This window comes from Gymnodraco acuticeps, unplaced genomic scaffold, assembly GCF_902827175.1.
Source record: "Gymnodraco acuticeps unplaced genomic scaffold, fGymAcu1.1, whole genome shotgun sequence".
NCBI lineage: Eukaryota > Metazoa > Chordata > Actinopteri > Perciformes > Bathydraconidae > Gymnodraco > Gymnodraco acuticeps.
The window spans coordinates 3,826,222-3,846,705 of NW_022990981.1; the positions used below are offsets into that span (position 1 = coordinate 3,826,222).

At 47.9% G+C, this 20,484-nt stretch overlaps 1 protein-coding gene across 2 annotated transcripts in view; it reads left to right on the forward strand.

Moving 5' to 3' along the window:
- The first annotated feature begins 689 nt into the window (after positions 1–689).
- scly (selenocysteine lyase) overlaps positions 690–20,484 on the forward strand; it is a 42,048-nt gene continuing 22,253 nt past the window's right edge. For both annotated transcript variants that reach the window (XM_034235636.1, XM_034235635.1), the window contains exons 1-3: positions 690–799; positions 20,032–20,133; positions 20,302–20,411. In XM_034235636.1, the coding sequence (XP_034091527.1) occupies positions 20,042–20,133; positions 20,302–20,411 (202 nt within the window). In that variant the 5' untranslated portion in view covers positions 690–799; positions 20,032–20,041. The remainder of the gene's footprint in view (positions 800–20,031; positions 20,134–20,301; positions 20,412–20,484) is intronic.

Below are 20,484 nucleotides of genomic sequence, written 5' to 3' on the forward strand. Positions count from 1 at the left end.
TTCTATACATTTACAAATCATTCAATCTTAAATCTGTCATGTTTAAAATGTATAACCACAACTTTAAACTCTATGTTGACGTTATGATTTTTGCGCATATTGTAATTTAGTCCAAAAGTAGGTGAATGCATAGCCTATACTATACTCAAATAACTGAACATATTTGATGTGTGTTTCTTTTATTTATATGTTGCCCCAAAAAGCTTTTCCTTAAGGAGTCATTTTAATTTATTGTTGTTATTGTATTGTTTGCAATCATAATTTTGAAAATGTTTGGGATCAGTAGTGATATCAATCATCCTTAATGTGACATGTGCCGAATCCAGAGTTGCCATGTCTTAGCACTCTTTATATAACATGTATGTTTATCTTTATTTTTGTAATCCTTATCTTCTGGACTCGAATTAACATCATCTCCCAGGATTTTCTTCAAATTCGACAAATATCTTATTCTGATTGTCAGACAATATCACAATAAATAAAACAAGTGTCACACTTCATCCTGCCTATGTGTAACAGGTTCAAGCATTTTGTGTACACATTATGAATGTTCTTTTTTCATTTACTTATGTTCTAAAAATGAATATGACAAATACACAAATGTAACATGAAAAAGTTAAAATTATATTATTTTATTATAAATGATTTGAATCGTCCTCTTATTGCAGCTTTCCCTTTAAGACAACCCGGCGCAACCCGGCGGAGTAGCGCTTCATCCAAAGAGGCTAAAGCTAGCTAATGATTAACACAGATAAACAGCAGTAAACCTTTTCAGGACAACTTCACATCACTTCTCAAGGTTAGACACACAACCAAGCAGCTCAGCCTGATGTGTCTCACGCAGAGGAACATGTCCGAGTCATGCAACCGTGCTAGCAAAGAGTAGTAGTTAGCTGCATCAGCTAGATTTAGCCAAAGCTAACATATGTTAGCTACAGTACTTAGCTAGCCGAACATCAGCTCGGTCTGGCCATGGGTCTGGCACATGGATGTATAATAATAGTGTCTGGCAGAGATGGAGCGCTTGTTGTTGTCATGCTGCAGTCACAAGTTTCCTCATGTTCTGTGCTAACATAGCACAGTTGTTAGCAGGAAGCTACCTGACAGCCTAGCTGAGTACCTCCCTGCTGCTGAGTGCTGACAGAAGCGAGGTGCTGCCAGCTGATGGAGGAGACCAGACTCCATGTGTGTTGTGTGAACCATACATGTCGGCCATACATGTACATAAAACATGTAGTCTCCACAGTACCGGACAGAGGCGGATCCCAGCTGTCTGAGGGTCAGGGGTAAAATAAATGAAAAAAGGCACTGGCATCAGAAAGTATTCCAGCATGCAGGACACAGTGGTAGTTTAGTATAAAGTCATAGCCACAAGAGAAACCCACAAAAGCCCATGATTGGTATTTCTTTCAGTTACAGAATTTGTGTTAGTAACTTATAATTGTTTTTAAAAACAAACACATTCCCAGAACTTTGGCTCAAATGATGTTCTATTTCGTATGGCTTCACCCTCTAAGGCTATTGGGTAATCCCCCTGCGCACCCGCGCAGCATTGAAACACTTGTAGTCCACGCCCACCCGCAAGGTGGGCCCCACCCTTGATTGATTGATTGAAAAGTTTATTAACAGCTTGTATATTGGGTACAGTACAGCTCAAAACATACAATTGTTAAAGGAATGCTCCACTCATTAGATAATTAATCAAAACTTCAGTATTTAGTGAAACATTATGTTTAAACCATACCCTGAAGAAATCAGCGATATTCCCCGGTAAATAATGATTTTATAGCTCTTTTTTATCAAAACCTGTATATTCTGTCAGGCCGCTGCCATTTTTGCCATTTTCAGTAGTCACGTGATGGTCGTGATGTCATCCATGCGTTCACTTTGTAAACACACGAAAACATGGCGGAGTATTTGAGTTCGGACTCGTCAGCCGAGGAAGAAGTTTTGAGCAATATGAAGAGATTGGATGGGGGAATTCAGCCATACAGGTTCGAGCCAAGTAGTCAGAACCGTCAGGAATCCAGGGACAGTGACAATGAGGATGAACAGCACGGTGATCTTGCTGGAGACGATCCCTTTACTCGTGCAATTGATTTCGGGAGGCGAGTAGGAAGACCTGTACATGAATGGTGTACCTAGAACCACGATTTTATGGGGCCAGAAAAACTGGGGAAAAGTACCCACTAGCCAGTACTACGCTATATGGAAAGGCCACCAAAAACTGGCCTGGCCTGGACGATAAAGGACGTTTAAACGGGGCTACCCGCTGCAATGGAAATGCGCTATAACATACCTTATTCTTACTCCGAGCACTACTTCTGGTCCTCCATCGCTTCACACTTGCAGAGGTCGATTTCTCAACTGGCCGAACTGGTGTCCTGGTCGGTGATGACACCAGAAAGACCGATGGTACTGCATCTCCATTAAGTAATGATTGTTCAATAAATCCCATGTTATGTTTTATCATACTCTCAGAGTAGTCGTCCGGAAACTTGAAATGTTCGCTGCATACATGCGCCTGTGGATCTTTCGGTTCGGGCCGGCCACATTTCGCTAGCCACTGCCTCCGAACGTACTTCCTACGCTTACCTTTTGGCAACAGATGGAACCGAGCATTCCGTGGATTGTTCCTATCAGAATTGTGGCAATGTTTCGCGATACAATGAGGCATATTTGAAGAGAGTAACTACAGTAAATAACATGAACATCAACGTGTCCTCGAAACCAAACGCATGGTTTACATCACGTCCGGTAAAATGGCGCCGCCCACAGTGTTGATGTTATTTCGGTAATTAATCAGTTTAAAATCACTGATAATGTCATCGGATTAAAAAAAAAAAAAAAAAGACTGGCAGAGACTGGTCTGTTTTATCGGATGATAATTATTTAAAAATGAGTGTCATGAGCATACCATTCCTTTAAGGGGATGCAGACCAGAGAAAGACTTTCGTCTTGTTTACATCAGGGTCCCCCATTTCCAATTCATCATATCATTTAAGACATATAAGACATATTTGACATACAGATGGCTTATTTACAATTTACATACAGGTGGTTTTTTACATACAGATTGCTTATTTACAATTTTCATTTTAGATTTCGTTCTAATACATCCTAACCGGACATTTAAGACATACCAAGTCTACAGATATACAGTTGGTAACAGAGTCTAAAATGCGAGTATATACATAGATGGGGGGGGGGGGAAGCTGTCCATTGAACGACAGGTTGAGATTTGTACCATTACCGGGGCCAGTTTTGCAATGCTCTCCCCCGAAGGTGCTCTTTAAGAGAGGTTTTGAAGGTAAGTATAGTTTTACTTTCCTTTACAGTTGTGGGAAGAGCGTTCCACCTTCGGGCTCCCTTCCGCAGTAGCGTGGCGTGGGAAAAAAATTAGGGGAAGCCAATAATACGTCCTTTCTTTTGGGTCGGGGGTGTGGTGGTCAATGTAATAACGTAACCAGATGAGTGATTACAGCACCCAGTATCATTTTACACACATTTGTATCATACAGATGCAGGACTTACACATGCCTGTTATCTAACCGACAGGTCCGCACGCACTCTCCAGCCCAAACTATAATAAGTATTCATTCACAAACTAAATCAGGAGATTTTTTCCTCGCTGTACACAGCTCCAGTTTGGGCATTGGCCTGTCATCAGATTGTATTTGTTGTTGCTGCTGTAGCGGAAGTTTAGTACAATTATTTTTTGATTAAATACTCCACATCTCCACCCTCCATAATTGCACTTGCTTCAGTTGCTTGCTACTTTCTAACGGCGGTGAGAGTGGTGCAGTGAAGCTATCTATCTTCTACTGATTAGATTTATGATTCGAAAATTATAAAAGTAGGGTAGACATGTGGATATCATCCGACTGAACAAAACGTGCATTTATCTAACAGGTTCGTTTTCCACTGACCTTATTTCGTGCTATTTTCCAAAATCCTATGGAGAAATGATCCCATTGCTTTTTTGTCGAGGGAAACATGAGGGAAACCGAGCGCAGCTTACTTCCGGGTTTAAGGACTGCAACACTGCAATACTAAGTTGATGCGATTTGATTGGATTGTGAGGGAATCCAGCCGCCTCTGGCTTCCCTTGGCATGGCCCTGACCAATCACAGGTTAGCAGGTGCATCACGTGAGCCTTGTCTGATTGGTCAATCCCTCCATTTTTTTTCACCAAGGGAAGCCAATTTCGGCTGGCCTCCTCTCGCAACAGAGAGTGCAATCTACTGTTTCACCATAACATCTAGAGGGGCGCTGTTTCACTCTTTGTAAAATACTCAATGAGAATGGGGGAGAGACGGGCCGGCAGCAACACACAGCAAAGAATTTCCGAAAATAAACGAAGTGTTTTTATTTATTTATTAAAATTATAACTACAATCCGAAAAAACAGGGGAAGCCTGGCTTCCCTTGGCCTCCAGGAGAAAACGCCACTGCCCTTCCGGTATAAATAGGAAGGAGACCCGACAATCTGCTCCCTCTTTTCTTCAGCCAGCGTTACTGAAGCACAGAGACACTAAACATTGTCCCTCATGTGGCTCAGGATACATCATGAGCTACGACCAGCACACGATGTGCGAATCCTGCCTGGGGCCAGAGCACATGGACGCGGCTCTCAGCCAGCAGGTCGCGTGCTCACACTGTGCCCGTCTCCCCAGACCAGGCGCCAGAACAAATCTAAAGGGAGGGCATATGATTTGCATGGGAGGGCACACAAAACCGTCACGTGCTGCGGGCCTGCGGCACAATATATATATCAAACAGCAAGGCCAACAGCATTGCGCAAAGACGCACACTTATCGCAAATACATATACAAATAAAGGGCAACATAGAAACCACTTTTGAAACATTGTGTGTGTAGCAGCACAGAAATTGTTAAACCACGAGCAAGGCACACTGGTTAAGGATGGCAGCTTCCTCATCGTTGCATTCGGAAAGAAAGAGACGGAGACGATGAACTGTTCAGCCCGCCTTGGGCATGGTTCATTTTCCTATGCACTGCACTCAGACATGCTGTGGAGTGAATCGTGGTCACCTCTGAGAGGGAGTTGGTTGACAGCTAAAAAAGCTAGAATATCAACGACAGCTGACACGTAATAAGGTTCCGTGCCAGCTGATCTGCACCAAAGTACTCATTTCCTTATTTGTTTCCTCGCGTATCTGTCTCTCTCTCCACAAACTCTCTCTTCTTTTGATGCGGCATGCCTTAGCAGTCCTTTATCAGTCTGTAATGCGTGTTTCCAAGTCGTAAAAGCCGCATCAGATGAAGACGTATTTACTTTAAACTGTCTACAGGGGAAATAAAAGGCTGCGTCTGCTTTTAACGAATCTTCAAGCCGTGGTCTGTTGTTGTACCATGCAGCGGCAAAAATGCGCTTCTTTCCTGAAAACAATGTCCCTGGATAATGATCCAGTTTCACCTGGTTGGGTTTATTAACCCCAAGATCATCTGGGGCTGTTGGTCTTTGAGCGGTTGCTGGCCCAATAGTACCTGTTGATGTGCTGCAAGGTAGCGTCTGTAGTGGAGGCACCGGCACGGAGGAGGAGGAGGAGGATGCTGGCGGGTGTGGTACAGGGTGTGGCAACGCAGGTGGTGATGGTAGGGGCACAAGGAGCTGTGCCTCGGAGGACAGCGTTGGTGGCGGCCGCCTTGATGAGTCAAGGCTTGGGCTCGCTAACTCAGCCCCGGGGTTTGCCGAGGTCAAGCTTGTGACATTAAGGCGTGCTGCTGCAACGGCAGGTGAGGGTCGCCAGCAGCACCATCGGCTGCAATTCTTTCATTGCTATTTCGTTTTAATAAATCCTTAGACCTTTTAAGCCAATTTCTGATGTCCATTTTGTAATTCAAACAGAAATGGGAGTCTACAGAATGCACAATAAACAATAAATAAATCCAGAATAGGCGGCAGAGTGTGACGCTGTGATTGGTCTAAATGTGGACGAATCACAAATCACAACAGACACATGAATTTATTTGACGTAGCCTGCGATTTTTTGTTTTAGTTACTATCTGACATCACATACATCGCAGCATAAAAGTTCACAGTTTATTTATAATTTAAAAAATATATATATATATTTTTTTTAAATGTTATAAATAATAAAAAACGTGTATATTGGGGGAGGGCAGGAATGTCAAATGGGAGGGCCTGGCCGACAGGAAGCGAAGAGCGGACGCTCTCGCTGCGGCGACCGAGGTGGACGATTGGCCCCTTCCAGGCTTTGGAGCACGTGGACGGCAGCAAAAGCAGGCGGACGACATCCGCCAGCACGTTAGCTGGCTCCAGCCTGCTGGGCGGTCACAGCAGCACCAACGACCGCAGCAGCTGCAGCGTCCAACCCGGCCACAGCGGCAGGAGGAGAGACGCTCACAGCAGCCGCAGCGGCGTCAGGCTCGCCCGTCGGCGGCTGCAGGGACTCCGTCCCACGTCTCCGCTCCCTTACCTTCAAAACCTCTCTTAAAGAGCACCTTCGGGGGAGAGCATTGCAAAACTGGCCCCGGTAATGGTACAAATCTCAACCTGTCGTTCAATGGACAGCTTCCCCCCCCCCCCCCCATCTATGTATATACTCACATTTTAGACTCTGTTACTAACTGTATATCTGTAGACTTGGTATGTCTTAAATGTCCGGTTAGGATGTATTAGAACGAAATCTAAAATGAAAATTGTAAACAAGCAATCTGTATGTAAAAAAACCACCTGTATGTAAATTGTAAATAAGCCATCTGTATGTCAAATATGTCTTATATGCAGGGTCGGCGTCATGGGGGGTCATTCGAGGGCCATGCCCCCCAAAATGAGTCACTGTGCCCCCCCAACGCAGGGTGGGCAAGCCTTGCCACTTTGCCGTTTTTTTTTTTTTTTAATCATAGAAGTGAAAACGTTTCCACTAAAGGTTTTTTGTGTGAAATACATCAGAAATAAAGAATACAAATATAAAACACAGCCTGAGGTGTGCTCACTGCTGCTCTCTGATTGGTGTGTTGCTTGACCAATGACCCCCGACTTTTGTTTTGTTATCATTACATGGCTGTGTGTTTTAGATGAAAGCCGGTGGCAATCTGTTCATCTGTTACACTGATTATACAGTAAAGCCATCGAAAATAATATGATATACAGTACAGTACAAGTAGCCTACTTCTGGGTCTCTGTGTTTCATTCAAGCTCGGCTCTCTGTGTGTGTGGCACGATCGCATTTTGTGAGTGCGCGAGCGGTAACGTGGAATGTTGTTGTTAGCATCCGGTTAGCTAGCTATGCTAACAGATATAAAGAGCTGTTTCTACACCAAGGTGGAGGAGAGTCCTCTCCTGTCAGACTGAGAGGATCGTATAACCTCAGCTCAGTGAGGTAAGGACTCTCTCAGTGTTTAGATAGTTCACTTTAGTGTAAGTTATCTCAGTGGGTCTCAAACGGTTTGGTCACCATTTATGTAAACAAGTATTTGCGAGGAACACATGTATATGATCATTAGCCTATAGCCTAGTTATTAAAAAAATAAGAGAATAAATGAAAAACGGGTATGAAATACTATAGGACAGTAACACAAGAATACAGTTTAAAAGGGGAGTGATTAGTAAAATATCCATAAAGAAAAAGTAAATCTGTGTACAGTTCTGTTTCATATGAATGCTGAGAGATGTAGGCTATCCATAGATCTCTTCATTTTGCTCTCAAAGTGCACCAGATTGATGCATTTAACTTCAATATTTTAAAAATAATCTTCCCGGGGGAGCATGCCCCCAGACCCTCCTAGAGGAGGTTAGGTCCACCCCCACCTAAAACATGTTCACATGGATAGGATACAAAATACATTTGCACACTTTTTATATGGTGGCCTATGTCCATATGTTTCTGTTTTGGTGGTCGTGCCACAACCGTGCATGTATGCACAAGTCATAGGTGCGCTAGGAAATAGCACACCCCTCAATGTGTGTGAAAGACAATAGACTTTACAGCATGTTTTTTTTAATTGAAGTTGCGTTGGTGTTTGTGTGTTGGTTGTTGACGGCAGTGTGTGCCCCCCCTTGGTAAATGATTGCCCCCCCATTCGATTTGTTCTAGAGCCGACCCTGCTTATATGTCTTAAATGACATGATGAATTGGAAATGGGGGACCCTGATGTAAACAAGACGAAAGTCTTTCTCTGGTCTGCATCCCCTTAACAATTGTATGTTTTGAGCTGTACTGTACTGTACCCAATATACAAGCTGTTAATAAACTTTTCAATCAATCAATCAATCCCCCGCCACCGCGTCCACCCCAGCGGACGCGGTGGACCCGTTCAAATCCAGTTTTGGACAGTCTGCCGTGGTTCCATCCCATTTCAAGTGCTGTTCGAGGCTCGGCGTAACCCTCGGAGCACACTCACCAATCACAGAGCTTGAGAACTATCACGGGGTTTGTCAAACAGAGCACATGGTGTAGTCCAAACGATAGCTGGGGATTCTGGGTAGTGTAGTGTCTTCTGCCATCCTTTACTCCGAAAAAATATTTGTTTCTCCGAATCGAAGGGGAAAAATACAAAAGCATTGCACACAATTTAAACCAATCAATGTTGTGTAATTAACAAGGATAATCTGGTGTTTTTTAGTCGATGAGTAGTGCAGATATCACTGTAAAATCAATCGACAGTAAGGGGAATACTTACTTCCGGGTGTACAATTCTCCGTTATCCAATGGGAATGGACGCTCACATTGCCTTTAAGGGCAGCCGACACAAACAAATGCCGTGCTTTCATGAGCGTCCATAGAAGCATATGGACATCCCGGAAAGCTGAAAATGGACGCTAAGGGCCCCCCCCTTGCGTTGAAAATGGACGCTAAGGGGCCCCCCCTTGCGTTGGAAAAAGCCGACACAGGGGACTGACATAACGTCAACATAGGCCGACCTGGGAGTGAGGATGTGTTGGATGGACAGATGGATAAGCAGGCTGATCAGCAGAGGATACGTCCTGCAGTTCGCCTCTCCCCCCCCCCCCCCCCACAGTTCAATGGGATACAGGAAACACTCCTGTCTAAGCTATGTCTTGCGCTGCAATCCGAGCTGCAGGAACTCCTGTTGAAAGAGGCTATTTCCAGGGTTCCTCAAGGGGAAGAAAATCAGGTGCTGGAATGTGTTCACCAGGACGACTGGTTCACTTCCACCTGAAGGATGCATACTTCCACGTACCCATCATCCCGAAACACAGGATATAGCGTTTGGATATTTCCTGGCTCCTCGCATTTTCTGTGTATAGAAGGCTGGAGCCACTACACAGAGGAGGGATGAGAGTGTGTTTTCCTCTGGACGACCTGCTATTTGCCGGCTCGCTCCAGGGAGGAAGTCGCTTTACAGACGTTACATTCGTATCGCATCTGTCAAAGCCTGGGTTTCATAATGAATTGGAAGAAAAGCTGTCCTCTTCCCTCTCAGACAATCGATTATCTGGAGTGGAATTAAACTCAGCCAGCAGCAGAGCGCGGCTCTCGCGGCAGCGAGTGGAGGAACTGACAGCTCTCCTCCGGCGTGTCACAAACCCGCACAGCCCTCTCCGTGACGCAGCTGCTCGGCGTTGGCGTCAGCTGGTCACGTGATGATCCCCTTGGGTCTCTTCCAACAGGGGGACACTCCAGAGGTGGTTCATTCGCTGCAGAAGCCTGCTGTTTTAACCTATTGGTTTATAAACTGCAGAGCTTGCGGCATTCCTCTGTCCCAGATATGCCTCCTACACACGGTCATAATAAATCCACGAGCACCGTTATAACGCCTCGTGTGGACAGCACTGCACACACCTCTACTCATCCCCTGGGCGTGTACGCGCCTCATGATGAGAGTCAGAGTGAAATGCAGCGTGTGGAGATTCCCTCGCAGCCCTTTCGCCTCAAGAAGCGCGAGCAGCGAGGGCGTGGCTCGTCACCATGACGACCATTACAGCATATCTCAGAGAAGCCTCTCCACCCGCAGTTCCATGGGATACAAGAAACACTCCTGTCATCCCAGGAACAGTGTCTTGCGCTCCATTCAGCGCTGCTGGAACTCCTGTTGAAAAAGGCATTTTTTCCAAAAGGGTGGAAAATCAGGTTTTTTTTACTCCCGTTATTTTCTAAATCCCCGGAAGAAAACGGGGGAGTGAGACTCATCCTTGATCTGTCAGTGTTCCAAAAAGAGAGAAACACATGCTGACGATCAAACAGATGGTGGAATGTGTTCGCCAGGATGTGGTTTTATCTGGACGACCTGCTATTGCTGGCTCGCTCCACGGAGGAAGTCGCTTTACAGACGTTAAATCTCATATCGCATCTGTCAAAGCCTGGGTTTTCATAATGAATTGGAAGAAGAGCTGTCCTCTTCCCTCTCAGATATCCATTTATCTGGGAGTTGTCATAGTCTGCTCCATCATTCACCAGTAGTTTTCCATTCACCTGTCTCACCTGTTTTCCACACCCACTCATTAGCTCACTCTCTTTCTCTTCTGCACCCATTAGCTTCTGCCAGTATTTAAACCCGCACCTTACACACACTCTTTGCCAGATTGTACTTTGCCTCATGCTTGTCTTTCCCGCGTTTGAAACTAGATTGCCTACCCGGTTCCGACCCTGCCTGTCCTCGATCTGCCTGCTCTGCCTGTTCCCTGATCCTGCCTGTCCCTCGACTATCCTGTCTGGCCTGTTATCCGACCCTGCCTGTATGCCCGCTGACCGCCTCGCTTACTCCCTGACTCTCTGCCTGTCCCTGACTCACCTTCTGCCCGCTGTCCTCCGGTGCGTTAAACTGCTCGGTTGGAATTCCTCAGATCCAGTGGAATCTCCAATAAAGTGTATTACCAATTCTCCTTGGTTTCTCGAGTGCTGCATTTGGGTTCTCCTTAAGATTGTGACAGAACAATCTGGCCAGAACATGGACCCAGCGCACTCCTCTGCACCTAGAGACCGTTTCGTGAGAGTTGAGGACGCTCTCCAGAGGCAGGAAGCCTCGATAGCCGCCCTGGCCACCGAGGCTCATCATGCTAACTCTTCACATGACCAGACGCTAACCTATTTAGCTGCGCAGCTACAGCAGCTAACGGCTACTGTGCAGCAGCTAGTGGCAGGAGTGGCCGCTCCAGCGCCTCTTCCTATGCCGTCGACACCAGCTTCTGCATCACCTCTGATGGGATTTACCCCGGAGCCTCGGGTGGGAACTCCGGAGCGCTACGCCGGGGAACCGGAGGGCTGCAGCCCGTTTCTTACGAACTGTTCTATCCTGTTTGCGCTGCAGCCACACACTTTCGCTTCTGAAGCTGCTCGTGTGGCCTTCACGGTCAATCATTTGACTGGGAAAGCCCGACTATGGGGCACAGCGGAATGGGAGCAACAAACACCCGCCTGCTCTTCGTTCCCCGCTTTTTCTGCGGAGCTGCGCAAGGTGTTTGGACCCGTGTCTGTGGGTCCAGACGCTGCAGGAGGACTACTGAACCTGAGCCAGGGTAATGGATCTGTGGTGGATTATGCCATTGAGTTTCGCACCCGGAGCCGCCTCAGCAACTGGAATTCTGCAGCCCAGTGTGACGCCTATCTGCGTGGTTTGGCGGATTACATTAAAGACGAGCTGGTGTCGTTTGATCTGCCCAATTCACTGGATGGGTTGATTGAACTGACTTCCCGCATGGATCGGCGCATCCAGACACGGAGACGGGAGCGACGATCGGCGGGAGTTCAACATGCCTGGGCGCCCCGACGTCGGAGTTTGGCTACGACACCTCACCTCACTCCAGAGCCGCAACCAGGGGGGGATGAGCCCATGCAGGTGGGTCGCACCAACCTCACTTTGGAGGAACGTGAGCATCGCAGACGTCGTAATCTGTGTCTCTACTGCGGCCGGGCCGGCCATTTTGTTTCTCACTGCCCGGTAAAAGGCAAGGCTCAGCAGTAATGGGGAACATACTGGTGAGCCAAACCCCTGGATTTGTTCCCACTCAGAGACCATTGAGCCACGCCAGGTTGCTATTACCGGATAGCTCTCAGGCGCTTGCTGTTTTTATTGACTCTGATTCGGACGCGAATATTATGGACGAGAAGCTTATGCTGCAGTTGGGAATAGACCGGGTTCTTTTGTCTCGCCCAGTTCCAGCCAACGCTTTAGACGGTCACCTGCTGGGGACAGTGACTCATCAGACTGTACCCGTTCACATGCTCCTGTCTGGGAACCATCACGAAACTATTCAGTTTCATGTTCTCCGGTCTCCACATATTCCGCTGATCCTGGGTTATCCATGGCTCCGCCGCCACAACCCTAACATTGACTGGGAGACGGGAGCCATTTTGGGTTGGAGTCCTTCTTGTCATCTGATCTGCCTGAAACAGGCTGCCGCGCCTCAGCGTTCGGTAAACCCCAGCCAAGTTCCAGATGTTACAGGGGTTCCACCGGAATATCTGGACTTCAAGGAAGTATTCAGCAAGTCGAGGGCTACTTCCTTACCACCACACCGGCCCTACGACTGTGCCATCGACCTGCATCCCGGGACCAGCCCCCCCAGGGGTCGATTGTACTCCCTGTCTGCTCCGGAAAGAGTTTCCATGGAGACTTATATCAATGACTCTCTGGCGGTTGGGATTATTCGCCCGTCCTCATCACCTGCTGGCGCAGGGTTCTTCTTTGTAGAGAAGAAGGACAAGACCCTAAGACCCTGTATCGACTTTCGGGGTCTTAATGACATTACGATCAAGAATCGATACCCACTGCCTCTTATCTCTTCTGCATTTGAGTTGCTGCAGGGAGCAACCATATTCACAAAGCTGGACTTGCGTAACGCGTACCACTTGGTACGTATTCGCGAGGGGGATGAGTGGAAGACAGCCTTCAACACCACCTCGGGGCACTACGAGTACCTAGTCATGCCTTTTGGGCTTACCAACGCCCCTGCAGTATTCCAGGCGTTGGTAAATGACGTGCTCCGAGACATGTTGGACCGACACGTGTTTGTTTACTTGGATGACATCCTGATCTTTTCCAAGACACTGAAAGAACACGTGCACCACGTCCAGGCGGTTCTCAAGAGATTGCTCGAGAACTCGCTGTTTGTTAAAACGGAGAAGTGCGAGTTTCACACATCCTCTGTCTCTTTTCTGGGATACATTGTGGGACAGGGGAGTATCGAGATGGATCCTTCCAAGGTTGATGCAGTCACTTCCTGGGCGGTTCCAGAATCCCGGAAGCGGCTACAACAGTTCCTCGGGTTCGCCAACTTCTACCGGAGGTTCATTCGTGGATACAGTACCTTGGCCGCTCCTCTCACAGCCCTGACCTCCTCTAAGGTTATGTTCCAGTGGTCCTCCTCGGCTGAGGAGGCGTTCCAGAACCTTAAGGCCAGGTTCACCTCCGCCCCCATCCTCCGAGTACCCGATCCTGTAAGACAGTTTGTTTTGGAGGTGGATGCCTCTGATATGGGGGTGGGAGCCATCCTGTCTCAGCGAGCAATGAACAGCCAAAAACTCCATCCTTGTGCTTTCTTTTCAAGGCGTTTGACTCCAGCGGAAAGAAATTATGATGTGGGAAACCGGGAGCTGCTAGCAGTGAAGTTGGCTCTGGAGGAGTGGCGTCACTGGCTCGAGGGGACCAGTCAACCTTTCCTGGTGTGGACCGACCACAAGAATTTGGAGTACATCCGGTCGGCCCGCAGACTGAATTCCCGACAGGCTAGATGGGCCCTTTTCTTCACTCGGTTCAATTTCTCCCTCTCCTACCGCCCTGGTTCTCGGAACATTAAGGCTGACGCTCTTTCTCGTCAGTTTGGAGAGGGAGGTAACATTCCCAGGGGCTTGGACACCATCCTTCCGACTCCTCAGCTCGTCGCCGCCCTCATCTGGGAGGTGGAGGAGAGGGTCAAGGCCGCCCAGCAGGACCAGCCGGGACCCAGTGCCTGTCCGCCGAACCGCCTGTTCGTTCCGCAGACGTTGAGGTCTGATGTTATCCAGTTGGCTCATAACTCCAGACTCACCTGCCATCCTGGGATCCAACGTACATGGGAGGTAGTCCAGCAAAGGTTCTGGTGGGCAACACTTAAGGAGGACACCAGGGAATTTGTTAATGCCTGCCCTGTTTGCAATCAAAACAAGTCTTCTCACCAAGCTCCTGCTGGTCTCCTACGACCTCTGCCTATCGCTCATCGCCCCTGGTCTCACATTTCTCTGGACTTTGTTACTGGTCTGCCACCGTCCAACGGACACACTGCCATCTTGACGATGGTAGACCGATTCAGTAAGATGGCTCATTTTGTGCCGATACCCAAGCTCCCCTCAGCCAAAGAGACGGCGGAGCTGGTCCTGCTCCATGTGTTCCGGCTCCATGGGCTGCCTACTGATGTGGTTTCCGATCGTGGTCCTCAATTTACCTCAGTGTTCTGGAGGGAATTCTGCACGCTCCTTGGGGCCACGGTCAGTCTGTCATCCGGTTTCCATCCGCAATCCAACGGTCAGACAGAAAGAAAGAACCAGGAGATGGAGACGACCTTATGCTGTATAGTCTCCAAGAACCCAGCGGCCTGGGCTAAACAACTGCTCTGGGTCGAGTACGCCCACAACACTCTGGTCAGTTCGGCCACCAAGTTGTCCCCATTTCAGTGTGCTTACGGGTTTCAACCCCCTCTGTTTCCAGCCCTGGAGAGGGAGGTTACCTGTCCGTCCGTCCAGGCTTTCATCCGTCGTTGTCGACGGACCTGGAATCAAGCCCGGAGAACTCTCGTTTGTTCGGCCAACCGGTACGCCTCCTCTGCCAACCGCCGACGTTCCAAAGCACCTGTCTACCAGGTGGGCCAAAAGGTATGGCTTTCCTCCCGGGATATTCCTTTAAGGGTGGATTCGAAGAAGCTTGCACCTAGATTCATTGGACCTTTTGAGATTGTCAGGATAATCAATCCCGCAGCAGTAAGGCTAAGACTGCCTCGGACTCTGCGGATCCATCCCACCTTCCACGTTTCCAGGATCAAACCTGTGCGAGAGAGTGCCTTGGTTCCTAAGGTCCCTCCCCCACCACCGCCCCGGATGATTGACGGCGGGCCTACGTACACTCTCCGACGACTTCTTCGTTCCCGTCGCAGAGGAAGAGGAGTCCAGTACCTGGTGGACTGGAAGGATTACGGCCCTGAGGAGAGGGCTTGGGTTCCAGCTCGTCATGTGTTGGACCCCCGGCTCATCAGGGAGTTCCATCGGCGTAATCCTGAGCAACCGTCTAAGACCGTCACGTCGACGGGCAGAAACACAGGGAGAGTCTCTCCTCTTACCGTCAGCTCTTCAGAGGAGGACAGCGAGGGGCCGGCTTCTGATGAGGACGCAGATTCCGACAGGGGGCAGGAGAGGGAGGCCAAAAGAACTTTTTCAGATGAGTATTAATCCCACCTCCCACCCTCCTCTGTAGATTAGCATTTAGGGACGTCAGGAGCCGTCCATTAAGGGGGGGGTTCTGTCATAGTCTGCTCCATCATTCACCAGTAGTTTTCCATTCACCTGTCTCACCTGTTTTCCACACCCACTCATTAGCTCACTCTCTTTCTCTTCTGCACCCATTAGCTTCTGCCAGTATTTAAACCCGCACCTTACACACACTCTTTGCCAGATTGTACTTTGCCTCATGCTTGTCTTTCCCGCGTTTGAAACTAGATTGCCTACCCGGTTCCGACCCTGCCTGTCCTCGATCTGCCTGCTCTGCCTGTTCCCTGATCCTGCCTGTCCCCTGATCCTGCCTGTCCCTCGACTATCCTGTCTGGCCTGTTATCCGACCCTGCCTGTATCCCCGCTGACCGCCTCGCTTACTCCCTGACTCTCTGCCTGTCCCTGACTCACCTTCTGCCCGCTGTCCTCCGGTGCGTTAAACTGCTCGGTTGGAATTCCTCAGATCCAGTGGAATCTCCAATAAAGTGTATTACCAATTCTCCTTGGTTTCTCGAGTGCTGCATTTGGGTTCTCCTTAAGATTGTGACAGGAGTGGAATTAAACTCAGCCAGCAGAGCGCGGCTCTCGTGGCAGCAAGTGGAGGAACTGACAGCTCCCTCTCCGACGTGTCACATCCCGCAGGCCCTCTCCGTGACAGCTGCTCAGCACGACGTCAGCTGGTCACGTGGGGATCCCCCTGGGACTCCCCCACAGGAGGAGTCTCCAGAGGTGGTTCATTCGCCCGTGCATCGACCCCGTGCGTCAGAGGTAAATGTGCTGGAGCTGTTCTCCGGTTGGGAAGTATTCCAGCACTTCACCCCGTTGCTGTACAATCAAACATGTGTTGATTTGCACAGACAACAGGCCACGGCTATGGAAGCAGCCTACCTCAATCGCCAGGGAGGAGTACGATCTGCGCAGCTTCTGAACGCAGCCAGGCGGCTGCTGTTCTGGGCGCGCGCACACGTTGCTCTCCATCAGAGCAATGTATATTCCCGGCGAATTGAACAGAGGGGCTCGCAGAGCGCAGCAGCCGTTCTGCGAGGAGTACGGAGACTCAGACCTGTGTCACGCGCACTGGTGCCTCAGTGGGATTTGGCTTTGGTGTTACGCGCAGTAAGCAAAGCCCCATTTGAACCTTTAGACCAGGTTCCCCTTAAACTGTTATCAGCCAAAGTAGTACTGCTTTTGGCTCTAACAGCAGCGAGAAGGGTGAGTGATTTGTCTGCTCTCTCTGGCTCTGTCAGGTCTCCAGATCCAAGGAGATGGCAGTTCAGCTGTTTTACGCCCTAACCCGGCTTCATGCCTAAGGTCATCACAACTCTTTTAGGTCAAGAGTGATCACCTTGGATGGCTTATTCCCTCCTCCTCACAGGTCGGAGGAAGAAGTCGCGTTTCATCTAAATATCTGCACAACGGCTGTCACACTGGCTGTGTGAGGCTGTGTCACAGGCATATGTCTCCTCTGGGGTGGAGCCCCCAGAGAATATCAATGCGCACTCCACCAGAGGAATTTCCTCCTCCACGGCTTTGCACGGAGGAACGTCAGTGGAAGACATTTGCACTGCTGCATCTTGGTCTTCCCCCTGTTCATTTATTCATTTTTATTTGAGGGATGTCTCCCTTTCCTCTCTGACACACCCTGTACGGAGTGTCTTGTCAGAGTGAGTGACGTCAGGGAGCCAGCTGTGCGCCTCTCGCCTGCTTCGGCACGTGGAGAACGGCCCCTTTTTCCCTCTTATGAGAGGGATGTTCTTTTTCCTCTGACACATTTTGTACGGAGTGTCTTGTCAGAGTGAGTGACGTCAGGGATCCAGCTGTGCGCTCTCCTGCCTGTCTGCACGCAGAGAGCTGCTGTTCCCCCTCTTTTGTCGCTGGACAAAGTATGACCTTCGTCTCTACTTCTCACAGCGGCGGGTATGTATTGTTCCCAGCCTTCGTCCCCCTTGGAGAATATTCATGTTATGCTATTTTCCAGGGACGGTGATGCGCCATTACGCATGGCACAACAGGCAGGGGGGTGTTATTGAGCAGGTGTGTCTGTGCTTCTAGTACCGGGCGGACCCAGTGGGGCGCAGACTACATCATGCTTCGCCCTTAACCCAATAGCGATAGCCTTAGAGGGCGAAGCCATATACGAAAGAGAACTGAAGTTACCTACTGTAACTCCAGCTTCTATGAGTATTGGCTCAGCCCTCTAAGTTCTGGGCCCAACTGGCTCCACGAATAGCTGAAGAAAAGTTATTTTGTATGGGAGCAGACTGTCGGGTCTCCTTCCTATTTATACCGGAAGGGAGCCCGAGGGTGGGGCCCACCTTGCGGGTGGGCGTGGACTACAAGTGTTTCAGTGCTGCGCGGGTGCGCAGGGGGATTACCCAATAGCGATAGCCTTAGAGGGCTTCGCCAATACTCATAGAAGCTGGGGTTACAGTAGGTAACCTCAGCTTCAACACAACCACTAATAATAATAGACTATTTTCTCTCTCTGGAGGGGGGCCACAGGGGCTCAGTGTTACAGGGCACTGGCCCATGTGGCCCCTCCCTAGAACCGGCCATGGTAGGGCAGCCTGTGGGGAACTGCTTTATATCTTCTCCAGTCCAGGACCTTTCCTGGACTGGAATACCGGATCTCCTCTCTGGTAAACAAAAACACCCTGAAAACTCTGGCAGGAGCACTCATTCAAGGGTACTATGACTATGCTTGCACGTCATGGTACCATAGCACCTCCAAGGCGCTAAAAATAAAACTTCAAACATCGCAAAATAAACTGGTCAGACTACTGCTTGACCTTTCATCTAGAACCCACCTCACCTCTGCCCACTTTGACAACCTAGGATGGCTTAGAGTAGACGACAGAGTACAGCTACTTGCAATGGGCCTGGTCTACAAGATCCACTACACCTCTATGGTACCCATGTACATGTCAAAATTCTTCCCAAAGGTCAAGGAATACCATGATCATAACACCAGAGGGAGCTCCACAAATCATGTGAAACCCAGATTTGACACAAAAAAGGGGGAATACACGTTTCGCAATTATGCCACATCAAGGTGGAACGCTCTTCCCACAACTGTAAAGGAAAGTAAAACTATACTTACCTTCAAAACCTCTCTTAAAGAGCACCTTCGGGGGAGAGCATTGCAAAACTGGCCCCGGTAATGGTACAAATCTCAACCTGTCGTACAATGGACAGCTTCCCCCCCCTCATCTATGTATATACTCGCATTTTAGACTCTGTTACTAACTGTATATCTGTAGACTTGGTATGTCTTAAATGTCCGGTTAGGATGTATTAGAACGAAATCTAAAATGAAAATTGTAAACAAGCAATCTGTATGTAAAAAACCACCTGTATGTAAATTGTAAATAAGCCATCTGTATGTCAAATATGTCTTATATGTCTTAAATGACATGATGAATTGGAAATGGGGGACCCTGATGTAAACAAGACGAAAGTCTTTCTCTGGTCTGCATCCCCTTAACAATTGTATGTTTTGAGCTGTACTGTACTGTACCCAATATACAAGCTGTTAATAAACTTTTCAATCAATCAATCAATCAATCCTCTCATGCAGGGGCCGCCTGGAGGCCACTCAATAATGTTGTATCACTTTCTGCCCTGGTTAGGGGTGGGAGTGAAAAACTGGTTTCAGTTGATAACGGTTTCCTCCGTGACTCTTGATTTATTTTATCAATGCTTTCCCACATTTTGCCATGTGCAAATAAACAATACACATGCTGTATCATGTCTCAGTGTGTTAGGAGCAGGAGAGATACAACACATATCCAAAAGCATGGAGCTAAATAAAGCTCTCCTCTTCCCACACTGATGATGCTACCTTGTGAACATGAAATCCCAGTTGAAATGAGCAGGAGGAGAGCTTGTTAACAGTGATCAGAGGTCTCATTCAGATACATTGTGACTCTTTAATATATGTACAAATGAGTATAAGGTGAAGGTAAATGATAATGTATTCAAATGTTATCTTTAACAGTAACGTTTTTGGTGAGAAATTTGAATAAATGCAGTTATCTAAAGGACACATGCATTACACCTGCTGATGACCTGTCGTCCCTATTCTGGGAGAAATACTTCTCTTACAGTCCAACCAACTTTCAAAACACATTGCACCCAATGCTAACGCAGTGTTGTCCAAGTAATGACAGCCCTTTACATGTAATCTGTGAAGTACAAAAGTAGAGGGTTTTGATTCAAATAGTAATATAGGGTTGAAATGTAGTTTTATACTGGACATTGAGTAATAATGTTACACAGACATCCGTCTCCATTGAAACTGTATGCTGATGGCAGGAGGAGCTCCCTGGTGCTGTATGGAGTTACACTTTATTCATTTGTAGTGACGCTCTTGCCTTTGATGCTAATGTTCAGAATCATACAGATGAGTCATATTCTGTGGAAGGGGATGTATATCACTTTGGTAATTGTGACAAGCCTAGGTGATGTTGACATTATTCAATTTTCCTTTTATTATGTATAGCCCATGTGGGGTTGTGATGGACACTGTTATATATTATATTTTTTAAATCTGCGGCAGCACAAATTGCCCACCTGGGACCAATAATAAGCTGACTTGACCTTCTAAATATTTTTATTTTTCCCTAGGAGTGTTATTATGGCCAAACAATATGATGACCTCGGCTCGTTAAAGGGTCCCGCATTCACTGACCATACCTTTCAACATTATTCAGAAATGAATCAGGACAGGTAGGAAGGTCTGTTTTGGATTGATCACATTGTTTCATTCATTCATTGACTCCAAAAAAATGACTAGATGATTTTTATGCTCCGGTTTTTGTTAATGAGTAGCATATATGTTTAACACAGCCGATTTGAAATATATTCTCTTCAATGAATGTACTGAATGGGATGTAGGATCTACATGGACTACAATGCAACAACACCACTGGAACCAGAAGTGATCCAGGCCATTTCTGAAGCCCTGCAGGACGCCTGGGGAAACCCAAGCAGCAGTTATATAGCAGGTAAAGAGATCATTAAACCTTTTATACTATGAGATGAATGGAAATTTAATATTTTCCGTTGTATGCCTTTTCA